At 45.7% G+C, this 15,844-nt stretch overlaps 1 protein-coding gene across 2 annotated transcripts in view; it reads left to right on the plus strand.

The window, feature by feature from the left end:
* Positions 1 to 14,545, plus strand: part of LOC144113186 (protein regulator of cytokinesis 1-like) — a 347,115-nt gene extending 332,570 nt beyond the window's left edge. The window contains exons 3-9 of one of the 2 annotated variants that reach the window (XM_077646134.1): positions 2,970 to 3,199; positions 4,600 to 4,749; positions 7,868 to 8,313; positions 9,860 to 10,010; positions 10,103 to 10,328; positions 14,116 to 14,267; positions 14,360 to 14,545. In XM_077646134.1, coding sequence (XP_077502260.1) covers positions 2,970 to 3,199; positions 4,600 to 4,749; positions 7,868 to 7,879 — 392 coding nt within the window. In that variant the 3' untranslated portion in view covers positions 7,880 to 8,313; positions 9,860 to 10,010; positions 10,103 to 10,328; positions 14,116 to 14,267; positions 14,360 to 14,545. Of the gene's footprint in view, positions 1 to 2,969; positions 3,200 to 4,599; positions 4,750 to 7,867; positions 8,314 to 9,859; positions 10,011 to 10,102; positions 10,329 to 14,115 lie in introns of both variants that reach the window. The other variant, XM_077646133.1, reaches the window with a different exon arrangement.
* Positions 14,546 to 15,844: the final 1,299 nt, after the last annotated feature.

Raw genomic sequence — 15,844 nt, forward strand, 5'->3', positions numbered from 1 at the left:
TCATACTATGCAACCAATAGGCAAAGCAATGCCCTGAAAATGTGTTTCGGGACCCCTTTAACCGTTGCACCACTGTGCCAGGAGTGGTATGCGGACTCCCAGGGATCTTTGAATGTACAGTTGAAAATGACCAAATGCACATGTGTTAACTCATTAACGTTCTCGCAATCATACCCTTCAGGCTGAGCTCAAGTGCCTCCTCCATATTTTTTTTTTTTCTGTAACAAGGGAAGTCCACTTACTACCATCCTCCGATATGGCAAACTCAATCCGCGCAACCGTGAGGTTCATTATAAGCAGTCTCGACGGTATTTCCAATTCCTTGCCTTTGCTATGTGAGCATATCTTATGTTATTAATTTGTTCAGTGCAGTAGTAGTTTTTTGCAGAATAGTAATCGCACTACATTTGCAGCTCACAAATATATTTTGCTGCTAGAAGTTTTAATTTCGAAAAATCAAGTGTTCATATCGCCTGTGTTTATGGGATTATTTCCCCTCAGTTTAAAACCACCAAAGTTTCTGTCTGTTTCAATCAAATGAAAATTGACTATTTCGCGGAAACTTTCTCTCGATTATATTCTTTGACAACCCCTATTATTGATAGCTGCTTTTAATCATGAATATTTAAATCGTTTATACTGTGTTGCATTTTTGTTTACAGTACCAATTATAATGATTATTTTAGTTTAGCTTTTTGGTCTTGTCCTGATAATCGGTTAAGTTGCTTTGCTTGAATCACATGTACTTTCTCTTTATGTGTATAAACTGTGTTAATCTATTTACAAGACTGTAAGTCAACACGAATGTAAGTCTACTCCCCCACATGGCAGTTCTGAAAAAAAAAAAGCAAACAAACTTTGAGTTCATTTACGCTTAGCGTTTGAGAATAGAATGCGATAGCACTATCCTGCAACCTCCATTCCATGTATAGGCAGCCACTATCGGCTGCCGTGCGCGGGCACATTCCAAAACGAAAATGTGTTAGCCACTGGACTACTCGTTCACACTTGTGAAATCTCTTAGCTAATGCTGCTGTCGTGATCGCTGCTGTGGTCCCACAGCGCGTCGTTCTAACATCATCGTGCAGCAAAATCCCGCACTTCGCAAACAGCCTCATCACATCATGTGGAACAGCTGAAAATTTTGTCTCGCTGCAGCTGCCACACCTGTGTTACCCGTTGTGAATGTCGAACTTGCTGCCCGGCGCACAGTTCGTTTCCTCGGCGTATAGAATGACAGCCGTCTCGAATGTAGCCGCGAACAAGCGCCGACGCTTACCGGACCGGGAGCACGAATAACAAAGCACTACATTAAAGACTTGTGAAACGTGGCTGGCAGTAGTCAAATTCGTCTGCGTCGAAGAGGAATTACGCGCGAGCGGCATCAGCTCTTCCGTCGGCTACCCCACTCCCTGGAGCCGCTGCGGTTCCGAGTGGCGGTGCCGTAGTGATGGGAACAGCGGCCCTTCCATCAACTATCGAAACTCCATTGAGCGCCGAGTGCGCGGCTGAAAGTACAAAAAAAAAACTTGGGCGATACGTTTTAAGAGTAGAACGCGAATGCGTTATCGGGCCGCCGCCGTTTATCAGCAGACGCAATCTGCGGCCACGTGTGGGGAGTGGGCTGGTGCCGGTTTGCTACTTATGGACAGCCACCATCGGCTGCCTTGGGCAGGGTGGGGTGGCCGGTTCTGTGTGTTGACAGAGCAGCTGCTCAAGGCATGGTCCAAGAGCGATGCGACGGAGCCACGCAGCAAAAATGTAACCAAACCACTCTGCAGCATGCCTGATATCTCTTTTGTCTCGCCTTTATTTATGGTGCAATGCTTTGGTTTCGATTTTAAGTCAACCACTTCACTTAAGCCACTTCAGATTTTCAAATTCTGAAAAATTGGTAAACTTACAGTCGTGTAAATGCAGTACTTTAGTGTAAGCCAGAGCTGTGGTTCAATGGTCATGATGCTCTGCTGCTGACTCGGAAGATACGGGTTTGATCCTGGCCACAACAGTCTCATTGCAGCCGTGATTGGAACCGCGGCCCTTCCATCAGCTATCGAAACTCCATTGAGCGTCGAGTGCGCGGCTGAAAGTACAAAAAAAAAAACTTGGGCGATACGTTTTAAGAGTAGAACGCGAATGCGTTATCGGGCCGCCGCCGTTTATTAGCAGACGCAATCTGTGGCCACGTGTGGGGAGTGGGTTGGTGCCGGTTTGCTACTTATGGACGGCCACCATCGGCTGCCTTGGGCAGGGTGGGGTGGCCGGTTCTGCGTGTTGACAGAGCAGCTGCTCAAGGCATGGTCCAAGAGCGATGCGACGGAGCCACACAGCAAAAATGTAACCAAACCACACTGCAGCATGCCTAATATCTCTTTTGTCTCGCCTTTATTTATGGTGCAATGCTTTGGTTTCGATTTTAAGTTAACCACTTCACTTAAGCCACTTCAGATTTTCAAATTCTGAAAAATTGGTCAACTTAAGGTCATGTAAATGCAGTACTTTAGTGTAAGCCAGAGCTGTGCTTCAGTGGTCATGATGCTCTGCTGCTGACTCGGAGATAGGGGATTGATCCTGGCCACAACAGTCTCATTTTGATCGAGGCGAAATGCTAGAGGCCAGTGTGCTATGCGATGTCAGTGCACGTTATACAACCCCACGTGGTCAAAATTGCCCGGAGCTCTCCTCTACAGTGTCCCTCATAGCCCGAGTCTCTTTGGGACGTGTCCCCATAAAGGAAACCAATCCAAATTATTGTTGCTGCCGTGTTGCTGCTTGTTTATTTGTAGAGGGACCCTCATCTAATTCATACTACACCAAATTAGTGTCCTGATTCTGGGACGCTCGTCTGTGTACTGGCAATAATGTGTTCATCGCTCATGTACTCAATAATTTCTTATTTGACATTTGATTTGATTTGCTGCTCTTGCATGCATGCCACTCCTCATATGTGCTGCCTCCTGCCTTTTCAGACTTTTCAGACCGGAGGCTTGAAGAACTGGAGGAAGAGCTCAGAAGGCTGAAGGAGTTCCACGCCAAAAACAAGCCCATTTTGATGAAAGTCGAGCGGCGGGAAGCTCTCTGGGCTCGCTTCCTTGAGTTCGAGAAGCGCGCCGCCGACCCATTCCGCCTCAGCAACCGTGGCGGCAGCCTTCTTCTTGAAATGAGGGAGAGAAAGAGGCTCGAGGCGGAGCTTCCTCGCGTGAGTTTTGCTTGTGGACCACCTCCTTCCTCCTCCTCCTCTTTTATCCCTCTGTTTAGGTTTTCCCAAATTTATGTTGGCAAACAAAATAAAGGACTGTATGGTTGGCTAAACTGCACTAGGAAATGAATTCCACAATCCAAATTAAAGCGACAAGGCAGGCCCAAACTTCAAGGCATAGTTTGTGAAAGGGGGCATGTACGCTCATACTCATTCTTAAGAATATCTGTTGCAACAAGGACAAAACATGGTGGAGTGAACGGTACACTGCTAAATATGCAATGCGTGCTGTGTTTAGTGTCAATTTTAGTCTCTGCCTTAAAAGGTGTGTCTTCATTAATTTGACCACTGATAGACTAATATACTTCATGCATCTCGAATAGTTCGCTTCAACACCTCTATTGTAGCATTTCTCATATGGCATGCTATATTGTCACAATCTGACCCCTCTTTTCCCTGTTTGCTTGACTTGGCATAGAATTGGAAATTACATGCTTCATTCAGCTGATCGGTTGCAAATATGCGCAGTTATCACAGGATGTGAGTGGAGAGATTTGGTGCATTTTTTCAAGCAGCTGCGAGAATGTTTTTTTCAGTGGACCCCCTGAGCTGGTCACCAGTTACATGGTCAGTTTGGCGGAAGAAGTCGCTGCAATTTTTGCAGCGTTTACAAACGCACAAATGACAAAAACTACATTGGTGTGAAAAAGTGTTGTGTGGCGGCACCCAAGCAAGCTCTTCCCTCCTCCTTCAAGCAATTGCGGCGATGATAGCGCTTGGTTCCCAGGGCTGTACGCAAAGCCCCTCATGGATTTTGCAGCTTTCATGGCATTCGCTTTAAAATGTTTAGTTTTTTCTTCAGATTTTCAGACATTTTATTGGTAAACACCTACCGGATGGCCATAATCCTATAGCTGCAGGCTTTATTGCGCCGATAGTTTTATCGTTATGTATGGTTTATTTTTGCACGGCAGCAATGGAAGAATTGATAAATGTGAAGAATTTGTTCGTTACTAGCGATATATCTTTATACCAGTTATCGTTTGTCATGAGCTTGAGTATGTGCACTGTTGTTGCTGATGACAGTGTTGCTTTCTCGTTTCTTAGGCCACTCGAGCACAAAACAAGTGCGGAGTAACGAGCCTCTCTTTTATCTTTTCACGTGCACTACTTCCGTACCTTTCAGTGTTGCACCTTATATATGAAACGGAGTATAGTCCCCATACAACCCAGCTGACTTCATCGAAAAATTCTTGCCCGAGGTCGTGCATCTTCGAAGTTGCCACTTGTGGAAAATAGCGCATGTTTGATCAGCTGTTGAGCTTGTTTTTGGGCTGTTGCATTCAGTGCTGCTATTAGTGTCTTGGGTTTCTTGATTTTTTTTTTTGTTTTTGTTCCAGCTTGAAGAAGAGATCAAGACACATATCAGCGGGCACACTGGTGTGGAGGACGAACAGTTCTTCACTGAGTGGGCAGAGGACTTCCTGAAGCACCTCAGCTCACAGCACGAAGCCTACAATCTCGAGAAGGACAGAGAACGGCAGGAGAGGGTGAGAACCCTGTTGAAAGACTAAAGGGTGCCATGTATTCTGGTGCAAATTAATACTCGGTGCCTGCCGAACAATTGCTCCAAATTACTTTCGCTTTCGCTTTGCATCGCAGGAAAGGAATTCCAGATCTTTGTAGCCACTGTTCGCCCTCACATTCACAGCGATGTTAGCATAGGTCTTCGGGGCACTGCCTCAGGCGACCCATGTGCACGTGTCACATGTCGCAACAGGTAGTGTTGCAGTGAATGTTCGACCTGGGATTAGTGTTTTAAAAGCAGCATTTACTGCTATAGAGTGTCTGCACTGCTTTTACGGTGGTTTGGCAACGTTGTAGTGGCAGGCGGGCGGATTTGTCAATCTGTCACTCCAGGAAGCTAAAAGAACATCTTGGCAAAAGTGGTCGTGACATGCACAGTCCTTGGCCAGTGAAGAAAGTAGTTATCTAATCTTTCACATAACCAGTACAGTAAATTCTTGTTGATATAATGAAAAAAAAAATGCGAGAGAAAAACATATCTAGGAAAAAGTGTGATCCAAGCTACCTGATTCTGAAAACTAACGATTGAATGGGGTGTGAAGACATTTATTGTCAATTTGATTTCATAAGAATGTCGATTGGCATTTTTTGGGTTAAGATATTAACAGATCCTTCTTTTAGTGCTCGCAGAAGGTGGTCCGAATTTGCGTTATCCTTAACACAAGTAGGCTGCCGCGTTGGCTCAGTGGTTACGGCGCTCTGCTGCTGACCCAAAAGACGCGGGTTCGATCCTGGTCGCGGCGTGTGAATTTCGATGGAAGTGAAATTCTAGAGGCCTGTGTACTGTGCGATGTCATGCACATTAAAAGACCCCAGATGGTCTAAATTACTGGAGCTCTTCACTACGGCATGTCTCATAGCTTGAGTCCTTTTGCGAGGTTAAACCCTCATAAACTAAAATCCTTAACACAAGTGAAGCATATCCGGTCAGTCGACAGCAATGGCGAGTCGGGATCTCTTGCTCGTAGATTTCAAATGCTTCACCCCTCTACTCCATTGCACAAAAGAGCTGCGCCAGCTGGCTATCGCAGTCTTTGTTCTAGGTGCTGTTACTATACTGCGTTACTACTGGACCCGCCGTTATCCAAGCACTTGGTTGTAGCTCTCAGATAATTTGCCCCATTGCCTGTAGACGCTACAAGGAAGCCATTGCATTTCTTTGTCGCATCTTCGCTGGAATGTGCCTCGCACATTTGCGCATATTTCCTTTTTTTTAACTCTTTGATCCTCTGCACCTAGGCACATCTGGGGAGCTACCACACTTCTTCCCACTACACATGTATGCTGAAGCATGGGAAATGCTGAAGCATGCTGATGCATGGGAAATGCTGAAGTATGGGAAATGCATTCATGAAAATGTTTATGGCCGAGAGGATTTATTAGCGGGGTCATGCCACTTGCAATGGCAGTTCAGGTGTGGGCCGGTATGTGAGACAGATACTGCGCCATTGCCTTTCCCCAAAAACCAATTTTTTCCTCAGCCATGACGTGAGGGAAGGCATGAAGGAGGAGTTGAAAGTAGGGAAAGGGAAACAGACCATGATCGGGGCCTCCAGGTTACTTTAGTAAGGAGCTCAGCTGCTGTCCGAGGATGCAGGTTCACTACCTGCCGCGGCGATCGTATTTGTGTACAGGCGAAGTGCAAGGGGCGTCTCTGTTGTTTACAGAGTCAAAAAAGAAAAAGAAAATGAAAATTAGTTTTGAGGAAACGAAATGACGCAGTATCGAAGCCAACCGCGGCGGGCGTTTTTATGGAGACGAAAGGCTAAGGTGCCCGTGCGCTGTGCGATGTCAGTGCACGTTAAAGATCCCCAGGCGGTCAAAATTATTGCAGAGCCCTCCTCTACGGCACCTCTTTCTCCTTTTCTTCTTTCACTCCCTCTATCCCTTCCCTTATGGCGCGGTTCAGGTGTCCAAGGATATATGAGGCATACATTGCGCCAATTCTTTTCCTCAACAATCAACCAACCAGCAATATGTTAAGCAAAATTTGCATTTACATACTTTTTTGCTGGTTTGTTACGGGTCAAAGAGATCATATCGAATGATAGGACATTCTTGATTATCGAACAACGTTTGCTTTTTCAATATTTTTTGGCGATAAGTTGTAGTTCTGCAGTCGGTAGCTCTCCGCCCCATGATGCTTAGAGCGCCCATGGTGGTACAGGTGGTCTCGAGGAAGCTCCATGCAAATTCTCGTAGCCAGGGCGCAAGCTTTTCCTCTAGTTAATAGTAAGAAGCTCGATGCTTCCTTGGGACAGAAACGAACGTTTATAGAGTGCAATGGCTCGATCCCGCAAAGCCGCTCTCAGGTACATAGAGAGTAGCCTTAAGTGGTGAGTGCTAGGTCGTAGGATGTTTTCAGAGAGGCGCAAAATCTTTCGATGCTAAAAGTAGCCAGATCTTCTGGAGGATTATTTTTGATTTTCTTTTTTTACAGTGCTTTTATGTAGAGCAAACAAGTTGGTTTTGTTAATTTAATATAAGATACAAAAACTTGACAAAACGTATCTCGAGTTATTAACACAATTTGCTGTATAGTTACTCTTTGTTCAATCATCCAGCTCCCACTAAGTGATGCCATACCCGCTGCTAAAACCGCTACTGTATGGTGACGCCATCAGCGCCACGAATTTGTTTTTGCGAGCTAATTAAGATATTAAAAACCGCTGTATACGCGGTACGACCTATGCTAATAGCATCACTATAACTCATACTATGCAACCAATAGGCAAAGCAATGCCGTGAAAATGTGTTTCGGGACCCCTTTAACCGTTGCACCATTGTGCCAGGAGTGGTGTGCGGACTCCCAGGGATCTTTGAATGTACAGTTGAAAATGACCAAATGCACATGTGTCGTTCTCGCAATCATACCCTTCAGGCTGCGCTTTTTTCTTTTCATGGCTCGCTGTGTTGCATATGTGGACATTAACCCATTATCGCTATACCAGCAACTGCCATCTGTAAACACTTTATCTGAAGACAAGAACGGAAGTGGAAACCGAACTGCTAGCGCACCTAATTCTCATCTCGCCTGACTACGCTAATCGACTGTCATTTTTTTTCTCTTACCCACTGCAGACGCCAAGATGATGCACGAACTGGGTGGCCTGGGCCACTTCTGCGGCTTAGAAGACCACATTCTACAGCTGGGAGTTTTGCCGCTCGTTGCGACGTCCTCTGCGGGAGACCGCGTCGTTGCTGGCGTTTTTGCTGCCTGTGTTGCCTTCGACTCTTGCCCGCCGGCCGCCTCTGCCGCCCAGAAGATCCTCACCGGTTCTCACGCAATGGCGACTGTGCACAAAAGAGACTACGTCGTCAACTTGGTCAACTGGTTCCGGTTGGTAGATGATGTCGTCCTCCACTGCAACCTCCGACTACAGACGTTACTGGAAGGTTGGGAAAGGCTTCGTGTCTTCAGCCTGCCGCAATTGAAGACGCTCATTGCAAGTGCCCCTGACACTGGAATAGACAACTTGTTCATAGCCCCTGAGGCCTTGCGTGCCTTGGTCTCCAGTTGTCCGCAAGTAAGCATCTACCGTTTCTGGCATGCTTGGGCATGGTGCGAAATCAGAACCGAAAAGGAAATCAGGTTTAGTCAGGATTGAGTTTTGGTTGCTGCTGAGAAGGTGGCGCTAGCTGCAGGGCCTTGTTAAGTGACGAGGATGCGGAGATATGGCACGACATGAAGAAAGGGTGCATTGCCGCTGTTCGTATACATAGCAGTTCCTCCGTTACATACTTTTGCAGTGTATTGATTAGCTAGTTTGGTTTACTTCTTGTTAACGTAATGTACTAGTTGAAGTGACCATGCACAAACCAGAGTGTTGATTTTTTTTCTCCACTTGCTCTGAATCTAGGTGAACACCCATTTATTATCATTCTTTGTGACAGAAGTGGATGGCTCCTGTAAAATGACCGCTCGATAATTTAAGTGATAAAGGAGGCAGAAATAAACTTCAACAATCCTTCTCCACGCAGGCAGTCTAGTTTTGTTGAGAATCCTCTACACCATATCCTTATGCAGGGGTCAGCATGTAAAAATATACGCCACGAGAAAAACATTGAGTAGAGCATAACACTGTGCCCTTGGCGTTATCAAGAAAATGTGAGGCCATGTGGATGCGGCAATTGCTTCAGTACAGGGTTGTGTGCCACGTGGCGCGATTCGCACGAACTAAGGTCGCTCCTCAGATTTATGGACACGTAAATTTGTTTTCTGGGAAAATGAGACATCCCAGCAAAAATTGAGAAAAGTAGCTGATAATCCGCTTTCACTGGTTCTAATATACTCAGTTAGGATTTTGTGTAGACACAGCGCCGCTGATCAAGCGTTCAGGTGCTAAGCATTTGAGCAAAGACACCTCTGATCTGTTTGGTTTAAAATTGGTTTGGATTGAATTTTGTGGACTCTACTTGATAAAATCAAGTTCTATTGGCTGACCTTAACATAAGTGATTGTGCTTTGTACAGCAAAGTCCATTTACCTGATTCGCAGAAATGCATTCCCTTTCTGCAGTCTGTTAGATTGCAGGACATGTCAGTTCCTCTTTGGCTGCCAAGCCCTTTATAAATTGGTTCTCATGTCCCAGCATGCCCAACGTTCTCGGACAGAAATTTTGAATATTGAAAAATTGTAAGATACTGTTCTAGAAATATTGAAGGTAATGGTTCATTTTTCTGATGTGTAACAATAGAACGTTAACATGTTTCCATCGATTGCATTGAGCAGTTAAGACTAGCATTGAAACAAAAGGGAACGCTTTTTTCTAAAGCAAAAGCTGTAATAGGAAAAAAAAAATTTAAGCCTGCCGATGTGTGGTCGGCGGATATATTCATTGTTATACTGAAATGTTATATGAAAAACGGTAATGAACTTTTTCTCGTTTTAAAATGACTGTGTCCAGAATTGTTGCGTATTCTAGTCGAACCTTGAGTTGAGACAGAGTGATTGTAAAAAAAGCAGGACAAATTATGTGTGAGTAAACACTGATAATGCTGATGATGGGTGCTGAGATGCTTCCATTTCTGTAATGCCAGCTGCTGCAACACTGTCGCCTACCACTGATGCAGTGAGAGTTCCTGCTATCCAAAGTGGGTGAGGAGCCACTGGTCCGCACGAGCGAGGAGAGCAAGGACCTGCTCATCGAAGCCGTGCGCTACCACCTGATGCCCGAGTGGCGCGCCGCCATGGCGGGGCCACGCACCTCCGCTAAGCAACTGGGTAATGAATTGCAATGATATTTTGCTGATAACAAGGTCACATTACAACGTGCTCACGTTTAGCACGTTTTCTTGCCATGGTGTTTCCTGCAGCTCCGCGAGATGTGGCCACCCATGCACGACCTTCTGGAGCCTTGTGATCCACTGCTTAACATGGTGCTGACCAGACTTTCCTCTTTGCTGTCGTCGCCAAGCATATCCCTGGGCTTGAGTTTTGATAGCCTTCGTGGTGGGAAGACCACCATGGAAGACCAGCGATGTAACGTAAAGCGTCATGGACTGCGCAAGCAAGCTATTCTCGAGTGTGCGACGGCTGGAGGTAAGCCAGCCTCCCACTGTTAGCCCTGCTGTTATAGCGTTGGCATTAAACAAAGTGCACAGTAAGGGGATAATTACTCTTAGCACTGCTTTTACGGTTTTTTTGGCTAGGACAGTGTGGCAACATTGTAGTGGCAGGCGGGCGGATTTTTCAATCTGTCACTCCAGGAAGCTAAAAGAACATCTTGGCAAAAGTGGTCGTGACATGCACAGTCCATGGCCAGTGAAGAAAGTATCTAATCTTTCACATAACCAGTACAGTAAATTCTTGTTGATATGCTGAAAAAAAAATGCGAGAGAAAAACATATTATCCAGGAAAAAGTGTGATCCAAACTACCTGATTCTGAAAACTAACGATTGAATGGGGTGTGAAGACATTTATTGTCAATTTGATTTCATAAGAATGTCGATTGGCATTCTTTGGCTTAAGATATTAACAGCTCCTTCTTTTAGTGCTCGCAGAATGTGGTCCGAATTTCCGTTATCCTTAACACAAGTAGGCTGCCGCGTTGGCTCAGTGGTTACGGCGCTCTGCTGCTGACCCAAAAGACGCGGGTTCGATCCCGGTCGCGGCGTGTGAATTTCGATGGAAGCGAAATTCTAGAGGCCTGTGTACTGTGCGATGTCATGCACATTAAAAGAACCCAGGTGGTCTAAATTACTGGAGCTCTTCACTACGGCATCCCGCATAGCCTGAGTCCCTTTGCGAGGTTAAACCCTCATAAACTGAAATCCTTAACACAAGTGAAGCATATTCGGTCAGTCGACAGCAATGGCGAGTCGGGATCTCTTGCTCGTAGGTTTCAAATGCTTCACCCCTTTACTCCATTGCACAAAAGAGCTGCGCCAGCTGGCTATCGCAGTCTTTGTTCTAGGTGCTGTTACTATACTGCGTTACTACTGGACCCGCCGTTATCCAAGCACTTGGTTGTAGCTCTCAGATAATTTGCCCCATTGCCTGTAGACGCTGCAAGGAAGCCATTGCATTTCTCTGTCGCATCTTCGCTGGAATGGCCCTCGCACATTTGCGCATATTTCCTTTTTTTTAATTCTTTGATCCTCTGCACCTAGGCACATCTGGGGAGCTACCACACTTCTTCCGACTACACATGTATGCTGAAGCATGCTGATGCATGGGAAATGCTGAAGTATGGGAAATGCATTCATGAAAATGTTTATGGCAGAGAGGATTTATTACCGGGGTCATGCCACTTGCAGTGGCAGTTCAGGTGTGGGCCGGTATTAGAGACAGATACTGTGCCATTGCCTTTCCTCAAAAACCAATTTTTTCCTCAGCCATGACGTGAGGGAAGGCATGAAGGAGGAGTTGAAAGTAGGGAAAGGGAAACAGACCATGATCGGGGCCTCGAGGTTACTTTAGTAAGGAGCTCAGCTGCTGTCCGAGGATGCGGGTTCACTACCTGCCGCGGCGACCGTATTTGTGTACAGGCGAAATGCAGGGGGCGTCCGTGCGGTGTACAGAGTCAAAAGAGAAAATGAAAATTAGTTTTCAGGAAACAAAATGACGCAGTATCGAAGTTGACCGCGGCGGGCGTTTTTATGGAGGCAAAAGGCTAAGGTGCCCGTGCGCTGTGCGATGTCAGTGCACGTTAAAGATCCCCAGGCGGTCGAAATTATTGCAGAGCCCTCCTCTACGGCACCTCTTTCTCCTTTTTTTCTTTCACTCCCTCTATCCCTTCCCTTATGGCGCGGTTCAGGTGTCCAAGGATATATGAGGCATACATTGCATTCTTTTCCTCAACAATCAACCAACCAGCAATATTTTAAGCAAAATTTGCATTTACATACTTTTTTGCTGGTTTGTTACGGGTCATAGAGATCATATCGAATGATAGGACATTCTTGATTATCGAAAACAACGTTTGCTTTTTCCATATTTTTTGGCGATAAGTTGTAGTTCTGCAGTCGGTAGCTCTCCACCCCATGTCTCGAGGAAGCTCCATGCAAATTCTCAAAGGCGGGGCAAGCTTTTCGTCTAGTTAATATTAAGAAACTCTGCTTCCTTGGGACAGAAACGAACGCTTATAGAGTGCAATGGCTCGATCCCGCAAAGCCGCTATCAGGTACATAGAGAGTAGACTTAAGTGGTAAGTGCTAGGTCGCAGGATGTGTACAGAGAGGCGCAAAATCCTTTGATGCAAAAAGTAGCCAGATCTTCTGGAGGATTATTTTTGTTTTACTTTATTTACAGTGCTTTTATGTAGAGCAAACAAGTTGGTTTTGTTAATTTAATATAAGATACAAAATCTTGACAAAACGTATCTCGAGTTATTAACACAATTTGCTGTATATTTACTCTTTGTTCAATCATCAAACTCCCACTAAGTGATGCCATACCTGCTGCTAAAACCGCTACTGTATGGTGATTCCATCAGCGCCACGAATTTGTTTTTGCGAGCTAATTAAGATATTAAAAACCGCAGTATACGTGGTACGACCGATGCTAATAGCATCACTATAACTCATACTATTAAACCAATAGGCAAAGCAATGCCCTCAAAATGTGTTTCGGGACCCCTTTAACCGTTGCACCACTGTGCCAGGAGTGGTATGCGGACTCCCAGGGATCATTGAATGTACAGTTGAAAATGACCAAATGCACATGTGTTAACTCATTCATGCTCCGCGGCCGCGTCAGGCCCGTCGGTGTCCGGCAGCGGCATAACCATGAGCTCCGGGCTGTACGATTTTATGGCCGGCGCCCGCCGTGCGCCGCGCCGGCCATAAAATCGTACAATTAACGTTCTCGCAATCATACCCTTCAGGCTGAACTCAAGTGCCTCCTCCTGTTTTTTTTTTTGCTGTAACAAGGGAAGTCCACTTACTATCATCCTCCGATATGGCAAACTCAATCCGCGCAACCGTGAGGTTCATTATAAGCAGGCTCGACGGTATTTCCAATTCCTTGCCTTTGCTATGTGAGCATATCTTATGTTATTAATTTGTTTCAGTGCAGTAGTAGTTTTTGCAGAATAGTAATCGCACTACATTTGCAGCTCACAAATATATTTTGCTGCCTGAAGTTTTAATTTCGAAAAATCAAGTTTTCATATCGCCTGTGTTTACGGGATTATTTTGCGCTCAGTTTAAAACTGCCAAAGTTTGTCTGTTTCAATCAAATGAAAATTGACTATTTCGCAGAAACTTTCTCTCGATTGTATTCTTTGACAACCCTTATTGATAGCTGCTTTTAATAATGAATATTTAGATCGTTTATACTGTGTTGCATTTTTATGTTTTCAGTACCATATATAATTATTGTTATTTATTTTTGCTTTTTTGTTTTTGTCCTGATAATCTATTAAGTTGCTTTGTTTGAATCGCATGCACTGTCTTTCTGTGTGTAAACTAAGACTTAAGACCGCCATTGGAACACGAAAGGGAACGCTTTTGTCCATAGCAAAAGCGGTAATCTAAAAAAAAAAGTTAAGACTGCCGATGGGTGGTCAGCAGATATTTTGATTGATGATACTTAAAGTTTATATGAAAAAATTACATTTGTTTTAAAATGATTTTGTCCATAATTTTGGCGTATTCTAGTCAAACCTTGAGTTTTGAGAGAGTGATTGTGAAAAAAAGCAGGACAAGTTGCTTTCATAAACTTTTTCTCGTTTTAAAATGATTTTGTCCAGAAATTTTGCGTATGCTAGTCTAGCCTTGACTTTGGAGAGAGTGATTGTGAAAAAAAGCAGGGCAAGTTATGTGTGAGTCAACACTGATAATGCTGATGATGGGTGCTGAGATGTTTCCATTTCTGTAATGCCAGCTGCTGCAACGCTGTCGCCGACCACTGATGCGGCGAGAGTTCCTGCTATCCAAAGTGGGTGATGAGCCACTGGTTCGCACGAGCGAGGAGAGCAAGGAGCTGCTCATCGAAGCCATGCGCTACCAACTGACGCCCCTGCCTCCTCTTAGCGGGTGGGTAATGAATCGCACTGATATTCGAGAGCGAGGTCATTGTACAACCAGCTCTCGTTTAGCGTGTTTTCTCGCCATGATGTTTCCTGCAGCTCCGCAGGATGCAGACACCCATGCATGACCTTCTGGAGCCTTCTGATCCACTGCTTAACACGGTGCTGACCAGACGTTCCTCTTTGCTGACGTTGCCAAGCATATCTCTTGGCTGGTTGCTATCAACTACTCTTGTAAGAACAACCATTATTAAAAACCCACCCAACAATATCTGGGCTTGAGTTTTGTTAGTCTTTGTGATGGGAATACCACCGTGGAAGACCAGCGGGAAACCAGCGATGTAATGCCAAGCGTCGTGGACAGCGCAGGCAAGCTATTCTCGAGTGTGCGACGTCTGGAGGTAAGCCAGTCTCCGAATGTTAGCCCTGCTATTATAGCGTTGGAATTAAATGAAAAGTACAGTTAGGGGGTAATTACTCTTAGCACAACCCGTGCTCAGCCCTTCAAATCGTTGGTCCACTCGGTCTGGCCCTGCCGTCTTCTAGGCTTCCAGGTTAGCTGAGATGATAGACTGCCTGCTGTGGACAGGAAGTGGTTCCGGGTTCGATCTTCGTGACGGGACGAATTTTTCATCAACTACGAAGTGTTGGAAAAAGCTGTTTAGCTTCCCATTGTAGCCATATGGCTGCGCACGGGTGGATACTGGTTAGCTATTACTTAGGGATTGCCCTATACATTCAAATAATCTTTAATATTCGGGCTTGGCCAGTTCTTTCATTCGTTTTCTCTTGACTTGCACCCCTGGGAAGAACGACTGTCTCACTCAGCCACCTACGGGAGTAAAACAGTAAACCGGCGAGTTTAGCTAGTTGGGTGAATGGTCATGACTGCAACAACGCCTATGGGAACGGAGCTCTTGCCATTGGTAACCCAGTTTCTGCCCCTAAGTTGAGCGCCAGCGCTGGTTAGGGCAATCGCAGACTTTCCCACATCCTCCCTTAAGCCGGCTACAGAATTACGTCACTGTGACAAGGAGATATAGCTGCAGTGAAAAAGGACGGGCTCCTTTTGGAGCAACAGCTCCTCTCTCCGAGCGGATACTTTCGGGTCCTCAAGGTTTCACTTTGACCTTGAGCCAGGCCTCACACGCCCGACGTCATACCATAGGTCTGGCCACAGCTGGAGTCGAGCTGCGCTGCGCCGCGCCACTCAAAGCTGCGCCGAGCCTTCGCCATGCCAGGTGGCATGACCACTTGATTGGCCATATATAGTGCACGCCTCACTGCGCTCTCGCTTCAGTCGGAGCCGTTCGGTCTCTACTCGGCGCAGTGATGGAGGCCGGTCTTTCGCTCGTCTCATTAGCGGTAACGGAGTTAAACCTCAGCCATTTTCTTTCGCTTGCCTTTCAGGGGTGCTAAGAGTTGCGTACAATGACGGGTTAACTAGATATCCAGGACCACAAGGTACACCAAACTGATTGTGATTAAGTGAGTGTTCAGAGCCAGCATAGCGAAGACTGCCATGAAGAGGGAGAGGTGGCACAGAGTACCTGCCAGTGCTCTGTGTACCAATGAGCATACGTA

This window comes from Amblyomma americanum, chromosome 1, assembly GCF_052857255.1.
Source record: "Amblyomma americanum isolate KBUSLIRL-KWMA chromosome 1, ASM5285725v1, whole genome shotgun sequence".
In the NCBI taxonomy this organism is placed as follows: Eukaryota; Metazoa; Arthropoda; class Arachnida; order Ixodida; family Ixodidae; genus Amblyomma; species Amblyomma americanum.